Here is a 17553-nt window from a genome sequence, read left to right on the forward strand (position 1 = left end):
AGCTGGCTAGATTGTCGGGCTCAACAGGTAGTGATCAACGGCTCGATGTCTAGTTGGCAGCCGGTATCAAGCGGGATGCTCCACGGGTGGGTTCTGAGGACAGTTTTGTTCAACATCTTTATTAATGATCTGGATGATGGGATGAATTGCACCCTCAGCAAGTTTGCAGATGACACTAAGCTGAGGGAGAGGTACATACGCTGAAGGGTAGGGATAGGCTCCAGAGTGACCTAGACAAATTGGAGGATTGGGCCAAAAGAAATCTGATGAGGTTCAACAAGGACAAGTGCAGAGTCCTGCACTTAGGAAGGAAGAATTCCATGCACCACTACAGGCTGGGGACCGACTGGTTAAGCAGCAGTTCTGCAGAAAAGGACCTGGGGTTTACAGTGGACAAAAAGCTGGATATGAATCAGCAGTGTGCCCTTGTTGTCAAGAAGGCCAACGGCATATTGGGCTGTATTAGTAGGAGTATTGCCAGCAGATTGAGGGAAGTGATTATTCCCCTCTATTCGGCACTGGTGAGGCCACATCTGGAGAACTGCGTCCAGTTTTGGTCCCCCCACTACAGAAGGGATGTAAACAAATTGGAGAGAGTCCAGCGGAGGGCAATGAAAATGATTAGGGGGCTGGGACCCATGACTTATGAGGAGAGGCTGAGGGAACTGGGGTTATTTAGTCTGCCGAAGAGAAGAGTGAGGGGGGATTTGATAGCAGCCTTCAACTACCTGAAGGGGGGTTCCAAAGAGAATGGAGCTAGGCTGTTCTCAGTGGTGGTAGATGACAGAACAAGAAGCAATGGCCTCAAGTTGCAGTGGGGGAGGTCTACGTTGGATATTAGGAAAAACTTTTTCACTAGGAGGGTGGTGAAGCACTGGAATGGGTTACCTAGGGAGGTGGTCATGATCACTTTCACCCAAGCTGCCTTCCACTTTCAAATTCTCAACCAGTTCTTCCCTATTTGTCAAAATCAAATCTGGAACAGCCTCTCCTCTAGTAGCTTTCTCCACCTTCTGTAATAAAAAACTGTCTCCAATACATTCCAAGAACTTGTTGGATAATCTGTGCCTCGCTCTGTTTTCCCAACAGATGTCTGAGTAGTTGAAGTCCCCCATCACCACCAAGTCCTGTGCTTTGGATGATTTTGTTAGTTGTTTAAAAAAAGCCTCATCCACCTCTTCTTCCCGGTTAGGTGGTCTGTAGTAGACACCTACCATGACATCACTCTTGTTTTTTACCCCTTTTATCCTTACCCAGAGACTTTCAACAAGTCTGTCTCCTATTTCCATCTCAACCTCAGTCCAAGTGTATACATTTTTAATATATAAGGCAACACCTCCTCCCTTTCCCCCCGGCCTGTCCATCCTGAGCAAGATTCTATACCAATATTCCAGTCATGCATATTATCCCACCAGGTCTCTGTGATGCCAACTATGTCATAGTTGTGTTTATTTATTCCCCATACTTCTTGCATTAGTACACAGACATCTAAGATACTGATTTGATTCCCCCACCCCCAGTTCTGTCTTGTCTCTCCTTTATCCCTGCTATAACAGCCCATGCTCCCCCCAAATTCTGAACCTTCTCTCAGGTCTCCATGTTCTCGACTTACCTGTGGGCTTTGGTCACCTGCCCCCCTTCAAACCTAGTTTAAAGCCCTCCTCACTAGGTTAGCCAGTCTGTATCCAAATATGCCCTTCCCCTTCCTCAATTAGCAGTCCTTCTTCCTGGAACAGCATCCCATGGTCAAGGAAGCCAAAGCCCTCCTGGCAACACCATCTTCACAGCCAGACATTCACCTCCAGGATGCATCTGTCTCTGCCAGGGCCCCTACCCTTGACCAGAAGGATCGAAGAGACCACCACCTGCACTTCCAACTCCTTCACCCTTACTCCCAGAGCCCTATAGTCACTGATCTGCTGTGGGTCGTATCTCACAGTATTATTAGTGCCCACGTGGATGAGTAGCATGGGGTAGTAGTCAGAGGCCAGATGATCCTCAACAATCCCTCCGTAATATGTTGCAGATGGGCCCCTGGCAGGCAGCATACCCCCTAGTATGCCATGTCAGGGCGACAGATGGGTGCCTCCGTCCCCCTCAGAAGAGAGTCACCAACCACCACTACCCTATGTTTACTCTGGGGAGCGGTGGCTGCGATCCTCCCAGCCTTGGAAGTATATGGCTTCTCCTCCTCCACCTTTGGGGGTGTTTCCTCATCGCTCATTGCCGGGGGGGTGGGTGGGTTGGAAATAGGAGTGGAGTACTGTCTGCTGCCAGAAGTAACTAGCTGCCAGTGTCCTCCCTGTAACAGAGCCATATCCTCCTCCCCGTGTGGTGTGACAGCAATCCTCTGTAGCTGGATAGTTTTCTCAGCCTTGGATGACTCCATATGAATACTCTCAAAGAATTGCTCGTGGGCACAGATGCTCCTCAGCCTAGCTACCTCCTCTTGTAGCTCTCCCACCTGCTTCCTGAGAGATTCCACCAGCAGGCGCCTTTCACACTGGATGATCCCTCCAACCTGGCTTTCGGTGAGTGGGAAATGCAGGCCACAGTCTCTGCAAATTCACACCAGGATCTGGGTAGAGGCATCTATGGTAAGGCTGTCTGAACACAAGCGCAGGAGGAGGAGAAAGGAGCAGCATTGGCACTGGCGATGCGGCCCTTCCTAACCATAGTGACTATATTACAACTTCCTCCTACAAAGTCCCCTGTTGGCGGTCCCCTGTTCACAAGCTCCCCTTGGTCACTTAGCCTCTGGCTTTTAAGGCCTTCACTCCTAGGTCAGCCCTACCCCCTCATTAATCACACAGAGGGAAGGTGATCACAAGGCTGACTGAGGCTTGTCCCTGGGTCCCAGTAATTGAATGCAGCTCCTGACTGTGGTTTGGGGGCTGAGCTGAATTCTGTTTACTATGTTGGAAAGAGCCACAAACCTGTGCAGGGGAAGGTAGGCACTTGTTGTCACTGATTCAATTTTGCACAGGGATCAAGGTGGATTTTTGTATGTTCAGTTGTAGGCCCAATTTGAGGAATAGGCCTATAGCATCGGAAGGTACCCAAGACATCAGTTCCAGGGAGCGGCCTTTCAGCAACCAGTTGTCAAGGTAAGGAAATACTAAGATACCTTTTCTGCAGACCATCAAAAAGACCATTAGGGCAGATGATAGGCTGAAGGGGAATACTCAGTATTTAAAGTGGTCCTGGCCAACAATGAAATGGAGGAATTGTTTGTGGGACGGATGTATAGCAATGTGGAAATACGCATCTTGAAGGTGAGGGCTGAAAACCAATCCCTTGCTCTAGCGATGGAATTATCGCTGCAAGCGTCACCATTTTGAATTTCTGTGCCTTCACACAGGTATTGAGTAGCATCAGGTCAAGGATGGGTCTCCAACCTCTGCTCTTTTTGGTATCAGGAAGTACCTTGAATAAAACCCCTTCCCTCTGTGCTGCGTTCTATAGCTCTCAAATGTAAGAGTGTGTGTATTTCTTGATGAAGCATGTTCTCATGAGAGAGTTCCCTGAAGAGGGATGGGAAAGAGGGGTTCATTGGTGGAAGTGAAGTAAAGTGGATGGTGTAACCTGTGGAGATGATCTCCAAAACCCACTTGTCCACAGTGACTGACTCCCAGGCTTGCCTGAAGCGGTGTAGGTGGTCGCCAAAGGGAGGAAGACTGGTAAATCGGTGCAGCTGAAGAGGATGAGGATGGCAAGTCAAACCTCGACCAACCCATCAAAATTGCTGCTTGGAGGTGGATAGGTGCAAGGCGGGAGGCTAAGAGGATGGTTTCCTTCTCTGAAATCTCTGGTCTTCTCTGATGTGGTTCATATGACCTCTGGGAGATAAGGAATTGGAGGGGGTGGGATCTCTGGTCTGTTTCACACTTGCTGAGTTTTCTCTTGTAGGTCAGAGTTTAGATATCAAGAAAACATAAGGTCACTCTAGAGCCTTTCAATGTTTGCGGAGACTCGTCTGTGCTATTTGCGAGCAACTTTGACCCATCCTCTACTGTACTCAGAGGAGGTCTTCTACTGTATTCTGGACCTCCTTTGGGAATCCAGAGAGCTAAAGTCAGGAGGCTCTCATCACCTCCATTGAAGCAACTGAACAGGCAGCAGTATCAGTGGTGTCAAGGGATTTATTTGGGCATTAGCTTTCGTGGGTTAAAACCTCATTTCTTCAGATGCATGGAGTGAAAATTACAGATGCAGGCATTATATAATGACACATGAAGAGAAGGGAGTTTCCTTACTAGGCATATTAATTCAGAACTTTGTGCAGTTCATTTAAATTACAATACAGAACTGTATTTCCTGCACTTGTCAGAAGCAGTGCAAAGGCTTGGGGGAGTCAGGGTAATGGAGGAGCTGAGGGAGAGGGAAGGAGCCAAGGAGTGATCCTGGAGGGTGTTGGGTGTGAGGTTTTTCTGGAGGGTGGGGGGGGATTGTTAGGGTATTGGGAAGCCTCCCCCATGCAGACCCTGGCTGACCCCAAGCCTCTCCCTTCAGTCAGGCATGTCTGCCCGTCCCCACACCCCTCATCCCCATGGGTCTCTGCAGCCCCCCTTCCCCATCCCCATGCTCAATGCTATCACCCCACTAGCTCCTGAGCCCATGCTCCAGTGTGTCGTCGTCCCCACTAGCCATTCTGAACCCCAGTCTGTGACCCCACCAGCAGCCCTGTATGCCCTACTCTTTCCTAACCTGGCTCCGTGGGCAGGGTGCTGTGATGAACTTCTACTCCTGGGGGAAATTCTGCAGCACTGGGCATAGAATTTTGTATTTTCCCGCATAAAATACGTTTTGCCTAAGAAGTGCTGCAGTTCAACCTTTTGCCCACCAGAGGTTGCTGTAGCACTAGAACAGCCAGCCTGAACGCAGCTGGCTGGCAGGCAAAAGGCAGAACTGCAGTAATTAAGCAAAATGTTTTTTATGCAGGAAAATACAAAATTACGTAGGAAAGGAATTCTGCACATCCGCAGATGCACAGAATTTCCCCAGGAGTAGGAAATGAAAAGGAGATGTTGGCCATGGGGGAGATCCCTTCATCAGCTCTAGCTTCCCTTGTCTTGAAGGATTCCTCTGGAGCATCAGGTCTCTGGAGGGAGTAGGTGATGCTGGTTACTCCTCTCTATGGTGGGGGGCACTTGATGTTCTGGAAAATTATTGGCTGCCCAGGGAGGAGGTGCATACCGTATAGGAGGCAGCACCCAAGGGTGCCCATACCAGCAAGGGTTTGGTGGTAATCGTGGGCCACGAACAGTTGCTCCTTCACAGGAGGATTCTGGGAAGGGACCTCCGGAGGAGTGAGGAGGAGAGCCCAGAAGTGACACTTGAATCCTCTTCCTCATGTTCACTCAGGAAAGGTGGGGCACCTGGAAAGATCTAAGGTGAACAGTGATTGGTACAAAGGCTGAAGTCTGCACTGAGGTAGCCATGGATAAGGACGCAGGCTTTGGGCGCTTAGAGGGAAGCATGATTGCTGATGGCACCACAACGTGGTTGGAGCCCAAGTGGGCTTCTTTGATACAGAGGAAGCATAGAAACGGCTGGGCTCTGGGGGGAGGAGGTGAGTGTGTCTGGTGGCCTTGCAGCTTGCGCCTGGGAGGGAAGGTGGTGTGAGTGTGGGGGTTTCTTTAATTCTACTCCTAGGGGACAGTGTCTGTGTGTCTGTGTGAGAGAGAGAGGCTGACAGGTATTTTGAAATAAAAATTACCAAAATAATTGAAACTGGCATAATTAGAGAGTCTTCTTTTGACAAAATTCGCATAATTTTGAAATATTGTGTGCAGAATTTTTATTTTTTGACCCAGAATTCCTCCATGAGTAAGCTTCTATCTATAGAAAACTAAACACTAACACAACTACTATTATCATTATGAGAGGAAAAACAGAGTTGAGGAAATCTCAACAGTACAACTGCGAGAGCTCCGTCTCAGGCCGAGGCAGTTGAGAAGAAACTGAGGGCGGTTCACCCGTGCAAAGCTATATAAAACAGCTGGGGGCACGAGACTGACTAACACACATGAGTAGGCCAAACAGACACTGCTATGAGATATCTCCAATCAAAGGCACAGGAGGCGCTAGCGCACCTAGAGTGGAGCACCCAGAGGGACACTACTCAAAGAAAGAACTACAAGCTGTTATGGCTGACCCCACAATCCTCACTCCCAAATTGTTATTCGACATGGTTGTCAGACATCTCCACCACAATTCCTTCTTATAGTCGTCTTGGAATTTTGCTGTAACCAGACCATTAGCTTCTGGAGGTTTTTCTCAGATTCTCATTCGCCTTGATGTGAATAGCTAATGTGCTATTAGCTAGAGAGATGTAAGGTATTTAAGAAAAATAGACTGTTTAAATGAATATGAGGACCACTTTAAAAGAATCACAGCACTTCCTGTTTCTATCCAAACAGATCAGACTTTGAACAGAGATCTGCTACACCTTAGCCAAGGTTCCTGGACCATAGCTATGGGTTTATTCAGCAAGAGTCTGAGCAGCTTCTCTGCACTTCTTCTGCCACATTCTCACTGAGTTATGTAAGGGTGCACTTCTACCTGAATTAGACATGCAGATCTGATATTAGGATTGGGAAAGTATTTTTGAATCACTGTTCAGTTAAGAATCCCAGCATTCTGGGGATTGTAATGCTTTCCAAATTTTCATCAGTGGGAATGTAAAGAGGTCACCTGAAAGAAAAAGAGGTTTCTTACAATAACTGAGTTCTTCAGGGGTGTTGCCCCTGCACATTCTCTCTATGGAACAAGTGAAAGTGGGTTGGATATAGACCTATCAATCTACCTTTGGCTCTGGGGTTCAATGGAAGAAACTGAAGCACTTGAGTTACATGCCTCTTATAACCTTGGTCCCCAAATGTTCAGTGCCAAGAACAGGTACCTGTGCAGTTTATCCAATATTTCTGTGATCCTATGGTGCTGGTCATGAATCCTAATAGTATGAATGTGCAGAAGCAACAACCCCAAGAACTCCAGTTAGTTACCCATAGATAACCTCTTTTTCATAGAACGTATATTTTTATGAACTGAACCAATTTATTCTTGTTAGTAGCTCAGCTACTTGGCTTTTTACTGCCTCTAGAATTCTCAAATGAATATCATCAAGTTCCGGAGATTTAATTTCTCAAGAGGTACAATAATCTCTTTTTCGATACCTATCTGACAATGCCTCACCCTGACAGATTGAAAAAGTGTGATTTCAGATAGGTCACTTTAGCGCTCCTTAACACAACAATGATGAACAGTTTGCATATACTGTAATTTAACATCCGGTTTTAGTCTAGTCATCACTTTCTATATGAAAAAGTGGCATTTAAAATTCACGTTAAACTGTTGCACTTTTCATAAACCATACATGAGAAACATATATATATATATATATATTACTTACCAAGAGCAATACACGGTTGCAGTTTGAAGTTGCTGGGTAAGGTATGTTGTACAAAGAATAAACGCAGTGTTATCTTGCCCCTCAGATTCCAAATTACATATGATCTCTAGTACTTCTTTGCAATCCACTTTTGCAATCTAACAAAAACAATGTTATCATGTCAAAAAGAATAATGTAGTTTCTTCAGGGATTTTTTTTTTGCAAAATCTTCTAAATGATGTATGTTAACAGACTGTATTTAACATTAGTTAATTTTTCTACTTGCAAATATTCCTGGCTTCTTTTAGACATGTGAAATTCAAGGTTTAAGGAAAACCAGGAATACTCCTGGAGTAAGCCAGTCTCATAACCTTTCTTCCTCTCTTTTATGTTCTCCAATGGTCATCTGTTTATCCTTCCCAACATTTCCTGATATTTTAATTCTCTTTAATAGATTTTGGCAAGATCCCCATTGTTGCACTACTGCCAAAGGGTTTAAGCTAAAGTACCACTTCAGTTGTGTACCCGACATGCCAAACCCACAGGGGGAAAAAATGCAGAAATTGGGCTTGTTTTTGGCTTAATTGGCTTGTGAGTTGCTTGTTGGCTAGTTTTTGGCTTGTAGCTTGTTGCCTTTTTTTTTTTTTTTTTTTTTTTAAATCAGCTCCCGGCAAGCAGGGGCAAAAGGGGGAGAGAGTCAGGGGTGCACAACGGGCCTACCACAGTCCCAGACTGCACGACAGAGGGATCTAGTTACATAAGAGTGTTGGGGTTCTTAGGGATTGGCTTGTTTTTGCCTTGTTTTGAAATGGAATTAGCTTGATTTTTGGCTTATTGTGAAAGTTGGGGTACTTATTTACTGTGTGAAAGTTGGCAACTGTGTTGTGTACATTTCTTTAATTTTACTGTGTACCAGGATCAGATTAAAAAAAACAATAACACCCTATTTAAGATCTACCAACAATCTAGGTAGTTAGATGTTTCAAATGTTTAAAAATGAGCACTAGTGAAATAGCTTCAATACTGCCTATTAATCACCAATATTAGTCTTCTGACACAAACACTACAGAATCATAGAAATGCAGGACTGGAGGGGACCTTGAGAGGTCATCTAGTCCTGTCCCCTACACTTAAGGTAGGACTATGTCCTGACAGGTGTTTATCTAATCTGTTCTTAAATACCTCCAATGATAGAGATTCCACAACCTTCCTAGGCAATTTGTTCCACAGCTTAACTACCCTGACAGTTAGGGATTTTTTCTGATGTCCAGCCTAAACTTCCTTCGCTGCAATTTAAGCCCATTGCATCTTGTTTTATCCTCAGAGGTTAATGAGAACAATTTTTCCTCCCTCCTCCTTGTAACAACCTTTTATATACTTGAAAAATGTTATGTCCCCCCCCCAGTCTTCTATTTGCCAGACTAAACAAACCCAGTTTTTTCAATCCTTCCTCATAGGTCATGTTTCCTAGACCTTTAATCATTTTTGTTGCTCTTCTCTGGATTTTCTTCAATTTGTCCACTTCTTTCCTCAAATGTGGCACTCAGAACTGGATACAATACTCCAGTTGAGGCTTTATCAGCGCAGAGTAGAATGGAAGAACAACATCTCGTGTCCTATTTACAATACTGCTGCTGATACTTTTGCAACAGTGTTACACTGACTCATATTCAGCTTGTGATCTCATTAATGATCTGGATGATGGAATGGATTGCACCCTCAGCAAGTTTGCGGATGACACTAAGCTGGGGGAGAGGTAGATACGCTGGAGGGTAGGGATAGGCTCCAGAGTGACCTAGACAAATTGGAGGATTGGGCCAAAAGAAATCTGATGAGGTTCAACAAGGACAAGTGCAGAGTCCTGCACCTAGGAAGGAAGAATCCCATACACCACTACAGGCTGGGGACCGACTGGCTAAGCAGCAGTTCTGCAGAAAAGGACCTGGGGATTACAGTGGACAAGAAGCTGGATAGGAGTCAACAGCGTGCTGTTGTTGCCAAGAAGGCTAACAGAATATGGGGCTGCATTAGTAAGAGCATTGCCAGCAAATCGAGGGAAGTGATTATTCCCCTCTATTCGGTACTGGTGAGGCCACATCTGGAGTATTGCGTCCAGTTTTGGGTCCCCCACTACAGAAAGGATGTGCATAAATTGGAGAGGGACCAGCGGAGGGCAACAGAAATCCTTAGGGGTCTTGAGCACATGACTTATGAGGAGAGGCTGAGGGAACTGGGCTTATTTAGTCTGCAGAAGAGTGAGGGGGAATTTGATAGCAGCCTTCAACTACCTGAAGGGGGGTTCCAAAGAGAATGGAGCTAGGCTGTTCTCAGTGGTGGTAGATGACAGAACAAGAAGCAATGGTCTCAAGTTGCAGTGGGGGAGGTCTACGTTGGATATTAGGAAAAACTATTTCACTAGGGTGGGTTACCTAGGGAGGTGGTGGAATCTCCATCCTTAGAGGTTTTTAAGGCCCTGCTTGACAAAGCCCTGGCTGGGATGATTAAGTTGGGGTTGGTTCTGCTTGGAGCAGGGGGTTGGACTAGAGGACTTCCTGAGATCTCTTCCAACCCTAATCTTCTATGATTCTATGATCCACTATATTCCCCAGATCCCTTTTCACAGTCCTTTCCCATTTTGTATGTGTGCAATTGACAGTTCCTCCTGAGTGGAGTACTTTATAATTATAATAATTATAATTAATGGAGATATCCCATCTCCTAGAACTGGAAGGGACCTTGAAAGGTCATCGAGTCCAGCCCCCTGCCTTCACTAACAGGACCAAGTACTGATTTTGCCCCAGATCCCCAAGTGGCCCACTCAAGGATTGAACTCACAACCCTGGGTTTAGCAGGCCAATGCTCAAACCACTGAGCTATCCCTCCCCCTCTTTGCATTAGTCCTTATTGAATTTCACCCTATTTGCTTCAGATGATTTCTCCAGTTTGTACAGCTCATTCTGAATTGTAATCCTATCCTCCACAGAATCATAGAATATCAGGGTTGGAAGGGACCTCAGGATGTCATCTAGTCCAACCCCCTGCTCAAAGCAGGACCAATCCCCAGATTTTTGCCCCAAATCCGTAAACAGCCCCCTCAAGGATTGAACTCACAACCCTGGGTTTAGCAGGCCAATGCTCAAACCACTGAGCAAGCTATCCCTCCCTCCAAAGCATTTGCAACCCCTTCCCACTTGGTACTGTCCCTAAACTTTATAAATGTACTCTCTATGCCATTATCTAAATCTGTGAAGATATTGAACAAAACTGGAAGCAGGTCCAATCCCTGTGGGACCCCACTCAATATACCCTTCTAGCTTGACTGTGAACCATTATGGAGATGAATGTGGTAATTCAGAACTATTTTTTCTCTGCAGACTTGGGAAGACAGAACCACTTGGTCCAAATTACAGGATTTCTTCATAACCATAAGGACTAGCAATTTAAGAAGCGACTAAAACTTAACTGTGGGATGCCATTTTTTTTCTGTCACAATGAAACTGCACACTATTAGCAAAGATATTCTTCCCAATCACCAGTACTGCAAAGTCAACCCAAATTTTGAGAGGTTTCAGAGTAGCAGCATGTTAGTCTGCATCCGCAAAAAGAACAGGAGTACTTGTGGCACCTTAGAGACTAACAAATGTATTTGAGCATAAGCTTATGCTCAAATAAATTTGTTAGTCTCTAAAGTGCCACAAGTACTCCTGTTCTTTTTGCAAATTTTGAGAGTTAATGCTGCATTCTTTCTACCTTGTGAGTAATTGCTGCTACAAATAAACATTCTCCAGAATAAATTATGCCCTCTGACATCTTTGAAAAACACAGTTGTGCAGGACTGGAACAATTCAATTGATAGCTCAAGATGGAACAGAAGCCAGCTCCATCTCTCTAGCAGTAAAGTTTTTATTTGTCACTAAGTAAAAAATACACACCAACAGAGCAGTAAGGGATCATTTTTACTACAAAGTAGTGCTGGTATGGTATACCTCCAAATACCAGTTCAATCTGACCCAAAATTATTAACCCAACCTAATAATTGCTTAATTTAGTGATTTGAGTGTGAGACTTAATACATGCAAGGATTTGTGGAACTGTTTGTACAGAACACTATAGAACAAACAATATACCAGAAACAACCTACCACAATCCTATCTCTGCCCCAGTAGGAATGCCAGCCTGCTAGCACACCCTTCCCCAAACATGAGCAATTTACATTTTCAAAACCTTACAGTCTCAATTGGATGAGTATTACAGCGGTGACTGTGATAATTTGTATCAATAGGGAAGCAGTTATTGAATTAGATATTCACATACAACTTCTAGTGCAAGATCCTTTTTGTTTACATTCTGACCCAAATTCTCTTTCTGTTGCAAGCACTTTGTTCCACTCAGGACTTTAGTGAGACTACTCATACTTAAAGTCACACATGGAAGTAAGAATCTTCCTGAAAGTAGTAGTATATTATAAAGTTTACACCAGGAGTGTTTCCCAAAGTGGGGGGAGCTAGAACTAGGCAACAATATATGGAAGATTTACAAATTAATATGGGCAAGCCTTTAAAAACAAATGGCAGGGTGAGAAAGGAGGTGAAATTGATTCCCCCCCCAAAGTTTAGGGAGCACTACCCTGTGATTTGGCTCAACTGTTGCTCCTTCCAGGGCTTCCTCTGGAGGACAGACCCATAGGGAGCACCATGAGAATGGGCAGGGGATTGCAGGAAGAGACAATTAGCTCATGGTTAAGGCAGCTGAGTACCACCTTGGAGAACTGGATTCTATCCCTGCCTGTGCCACATATTTGGTATGTGATGCTGGTCATGTCACTTAAATCAAAGCCTTGTCGACAATACAAATTATTTCCTAGAAGAGCCCCTAGTGTAGATTAAGTATTTGTCAATAGGAATTTTTCTGCCCGGATTGTACCACCAACTCCACAAACATTAGCTATGCTGACAGAAGTTATGTCTACACTGGGGTTTTTGCAGTCATAGCTATGTCAGCTAGGGTGTGTTTTTTTCACACCCCTGACTGACATAGCTATGCCAACATAACTTTGTAGTATAGACCGGGCTCAAACTTTTCACAGGGGGTCATTAATGGTCCCTCTCACTATCGGGATGGCTGAGTTGAAACTGGGGGTCTGATTTATGTAAATTGTGAATGCGCGTGCACACAGCTGCAACTGAAGTCAATGGAAGCTGTGCTTTATATGTTCAAAGTACTATCAATAGGAAAAAGTTAAGTTAATGTAGACTTAAGGTTGCTTGATGGTATTGTCGTCCGGTACAGAGCACTGAGTTAAGGAAAAGAAAAAAAAAAAAAAAAAAATCAAGCTTCTGATAACCAGGAAATACAGAGTTAAGACTGGCCATGCAACCTTAACTCTCCTCTTCTTCAGCAGTGCCCCAATATGCCCTAACACCAGACATACCTTAACCTTGCCAGCCCCAGTTTCTGAAATGTACAAGGAAGAGCCTCCTTTTACAACCCATTCATTCTCATCCACAGGATTCCATCTAACATTATTAAAGGACAAACAACAACAAAAAAGGTTGCACACATCACCTTCCCTCTACCCTCTGAGAAATGCCTCAGTTTGCACGTAGCACATTCTCACAGTGGCCTTTGGCACAATAAGATTCAGGAGGTTCCAGATCCTGGAATAAACTCACACACCTAGCCCACTCCCAGGAAAGAATACTAAGCACGTACAATTTAAGAACCACTTCTCAGCCTTTTACAACTCCCTTACACTCACTCCCAGGATACAATCTCACTTTCACTTAACCAGCATTAAACAATTAGAATCCTCTCATATTCCACCTCACTGCTGACAATATCCTTTACAGTAACAGCACTATGCCTTGCTATTGACATAACCTACAAAATTCTGAATAGAAGTAATGGTATACTGCATCCTGAACGTACACGTGTACTGCTTCCCTTTCCACACACAAATGAGGGTGGAAAACATAGATCTCAATTAAATCACAGCCCTGTCTCACACCTCATAGTAATCCACACATCCTCCTACCACAAACACACCTTTACCAAGCAGGCTCAACTACCGCCTGCACCATTTAGTGTACACTTAAACACACTGACTACAGCTGGAGTATCCAAATAATTACCATTGGCTACTGCCACCTCCAGGGGATCAGAGGGAAGGTGACATGGGCAACCTTTTCCCCCTCTTCTCCTTTTTGTCCTTTAACAGTGTCAGATGAAATCTATGGGTGAGAGCGAATGGGTTGTAAGAGGAGGTGAAGAGCTTGCCCATTTCAGCAACTGTGGAGTCAGTAAAGGTATGTGTGATTGGCCACATAACATTAACTGGGCATTTCCTAGTTTTCAGAAGCTTGAGTTTTGCTCAACTCAATGTTTTGCAAGGAGACGACATATCAAACAACCTGAACTCTGCATTAATACGGGTTTTTTGGCCAATTTCCCTAGTTTTTTTAACAGGAAAAAGATACATTGTTGGTAGGAGTTAGTAGTCATTTAAGGCAGTTGTATGTATCATGCCCTGCAATTAACATACTGAGCCAACCATGCGCTCTACTCCCCCATCCCCAGCTGCACCCCATCAGCCCTGCTTCAGCTCATCTCCCAAGCCATGACCATAGCCCATTCAATGCATTTCCCCCTCCAATCTGGCTACCTCCCCATTACTGTACCGATCCCTCCCCACCACAAGAAGGGAAGACATCTCCCTGAAGCCTTCACTCCCTGGTATACAAACATTTCCATCACTGTTAATTCCCCCTCCTGTAACACAACTCAATGTGTTGCCAACTCCACATAGCGGAAAGTCATCAGAGAAACTCTGAAAAGTCGTTAGATGTTGCTATGTAACCTACATGAGGGAACATTTCAGACAGATGCAATAAGAAATGTCCATCTCATGAGGGGAATCTCTTCCCCCCCCCAATGAGCCTGGGGCACCCAGGGCAACATCCAAGTGAGGGAGTCTCTCCCTGGGGCCGGGGAGAGTGGTGAGGGGGCAGGGTCCATAAGAGGGAGTCCCAGAGAGTGGGGGGGCGGGGAAGGCTATACTCACTGGAATACCACAGTACCCGTGAGGCGCCAGTTCTCCCAGGGTTTGGGAGGCAGTGGCTGAAACTCCATCTCCGCTGTGCACACCTGGCCAAGCCGCCCCCATCCAGCCTCCTCCCTCCCCACCTGATCATAGCCTTGCCAAGCCTGATGGGGAGCGCCAAACGGAGAGTGTGTGGCGACTCCAGGGCAGGCCACATCTGCAGATCAATGTCTCTGGCTGCTGCTCCCCAGGCCTCCCCTAGCTTGGCAGGTTTGCTGTCTCCAGTCTGGACACCATCTCTTCCTCTTCCTCCCCCTGCCCCCACTCCCCAGGGCTGAGGGCTGCCACCAGGATCATTTAGTAAGAAAAGCATGGAATGGATTTTATTATGATTTTCTGACTATACAAATTGGTGACTTCTTTCTCTGAATATCACTGTAATTGGCAGTGAAAGTCATTAGATTTGTGGCTGGTCGCTTTGAACTTATTTCCTCGCTAGGGAAACCAAAAAGTCACTAAATCTAGTGACAAAAATTGCTACGTTGGCAACATTGGTGGTTTGGGTGCACTGGCAGAGCTGAAGGGTGTCATGCCTCCTTACTTAAGCCAACAACCTCTCTCTCCTCCCCTACCACTCATCCCCATTTATCCTCCTTCCCATAACCCCTTCCACTCTCCCCCTGCTCCCCCACTCCTCCTCTTCTCCCAGGAAGCATTCACATATCTAATCCCCCACCACAAATATTTTGATTACATTCCCTCACAAAATAAACTGCCACCCATGACTCAAATTTTTGCATCCCCAGTCACTCAATTCAAAACTCATTTTGTTTCAAATGGGGGTTTGTGATTAACTTATCCTAAATTAAGTTAATTGAACGGTAACTTCATAGCAAACACAAGGAGGTCTGATTAATTCAGTGATCAGTACCTCTCTGTTTAACAGTACGAGGCAGCAGAAGGAAACTTATTTTTTGGGGGTGGGGAGGGTGGACCTGTAATTCGGGAACTCCTCAGTCAAATGACCCCAAATATGGATCACTAACTCTAACCTGTGCCCTCATGAAGGGCACCAAATTTCAAAACAGTCAGATTAACCATTGGGATTTTAGAGCATTTACAAGAGTAGAGCTTCAAAGCATATAAAATGTCAGGAATGGAAACCCTCTAGTTATGTTTCTGTATTGGCACAGCCACATTAAGAAAAAATACATTCTCAGTTTGGGTCCCCCAAAGATTTAGTGATTGCCATGCACTACCTTGGATAAAACTCAGATTGAGACCATTGTGACCCACATCACATCAATAGTTTGATCTTTACCTTCGACAAAAAACCTAAATGTCTTTCCCCCCAGGCTTCTCTCTCTGGAATCCTTGGCTCAAATGACTCAAAATTTGGGTCATGTAAATAACCTTACCCTACACCCTTCTGAGGCACACCAAATTTCAAAGAAATCCAACTAACGCCAATATTTAAAAAGGGCTCTAGGGGTGATCCCGGCAATTACAGACCGGTAAGTCTAACGTCGGTACCAGGCAAATTAGTTGAAACAATAGTAAAGAACAAAATTGTCAGACACATAGAAAAACAAACTCTTGAGCAATAGTCAACATGGTTTCTGTAAAGGGAAATCGTGTCTTACTAATCTATTAGAGTTCTTTGAAGGGGTCAACAAACATGTGGACAAGGGGGATCCGGTGGACATAGTGTACTTAGATTTCCAGAAAGCCTTTGACAAGGTCCCTCACCAAAGGCTCTTACGTAAATTAAGCTGTCATGGGATAAAAGGGAAGGTCCTTTCATGGATTGAGAACTGGTTAAAGGACAGGGAACAAAGGGTAGGAATTAATGGTAAATTCTCAGAATGGAGAGGGGTAACTAGTGGTGTTCCCCAAGGGTCAGTCCTAGGACCTATCCTATTCAATTTATTCATAAATGATCTGGAGAAAGGGGTAAACAGTGAGGTGGCAAAGTTTGCAGACGATACTAAACTACTCAAGATAGTTAAGACCAAAGCAGATTGTGAAGAACTTCAAAAAGATCTCACAAAACTAAGTGATTGGGCAACAAAATGGCAAATGAAATTTAATGTGGATAAATGTAAAGTAATGCACATTGGAAAAAATAACCCCAACTATACATACAACATGATGGGGGCTAATTTAGCTACAACGAGTCAGGAAAAAGATCTTGGCGTCATCGTGGATAGTTCTCTAAAGATGTCCACGCAGTGTGCAGAGGCGGTCAAAAAAGCAAACAGGATGTTAGGAATCATTAAAAAGGGGATAGAGAATAAGACTGAGAATATATTATTGCCCTTATATAAATCCATGGTTCGCCCACATCTCGAATACTGTGTACAGATGTGGTCTCCTCACCTCAAAAAAGATATTCTAGCACTAGAAAAGGTTCAGAAAAGAGCAACTAAAATGATTAAGGGTTTAGAGAGGGTCCCATATGAGGAAAGATTAAAGAGGCTAGGACTCTTCAGTTTGGAAAAGAGAAGACTAAGGGGGGACATGATAGAGGTATATAAAATCATGAGTGATGTTGAGAAAGTGGATAAGGAAAAGTTATTTACTTATTCCCATAATACAAGAACTAGGGGTCACCAAAAGAAATTAATAGGCAGCAGGTTTAAAACAAATAAAAGGAAGTTCTTCTTCACGCAGCGCACAGTCAACTTGTGGAACTCCTTACCTGAGGAGGTTGTGAAGGCTAGGACTATAACAATGTTTAAAAGGGGACTGGATAAATTCATGGTGGCTAAGTCCATAAATGGCTATTAGCCAGGATGGGTAAGAATGGTGTCCCTAGCCTCTGTTCGTCAGAGGATGGAGATGGATGGCAGGAGAGAGATCACTTGATCATTGCCTGTTAGGTTCACTCCCCCTGGGGCACCTGGCATTGGCCACTGTCGGTAGACAGATACTGGGCTAGATGGACCTTTGGTCTGACCCAGTACGGCCTTTCTTATGTTCTTATGTTCTTATGTTAACTAAGCATGTGGATTGTAGAGAATTTAGGCACAAGCAACCTTAATTCTGGCATTTTCTGACTGAGTGCTTGTCTATGCAACCTTAATGTTCTTTTAACAGTTTTTGAGGCGCAATTTCCTAG

General features: G+C 44.7%; 1 protein-coding gene across 5 annotated transcripts in view; it reads right to left on the bottom strand.

Annotated features, from left to right (window-relative positions):
- Positions 1 to 17553, bottom strand: part of RLF (RLF zinc finger) — a 109797-nt gene that overhangs the window by 37016 nt on the left and 55228 nt on the right. For 3 of the 5 annotated variants that reach the window (XM_065421599.1, XM_065421600.1, XM_065421601.1), the window contains one exon: positions 7415 to 7551. In XM_065421599.1, the coding sequence (XP_065277671.1) occupies positions 7415 to 7551 (137 nt within the window). Of the gene's footprint in view, positions 1 to 5793; positions 6697 to 7414; positions 7552 to 17553 lie in introns of those variants that run through there. The other 2 variants (XM_065421603.1, XM_065421602.1) reach the window with 2 other exon arrangements.

This window comes from Emys orbicularis, chromosome 23 (genome assembly GCF_028017835.1).
Source record: "Emys orbicularis isolate rEmyOrb1 chromosome 23, rEmyOrb1.hap1, whole genome shotgun sequence".
Taxonomy (NCBI): domain Eukaryota; kingdom Metazoa; phylum Chordata; order Testudines; family Emydidae; genus Emys; species Emys orbicularis.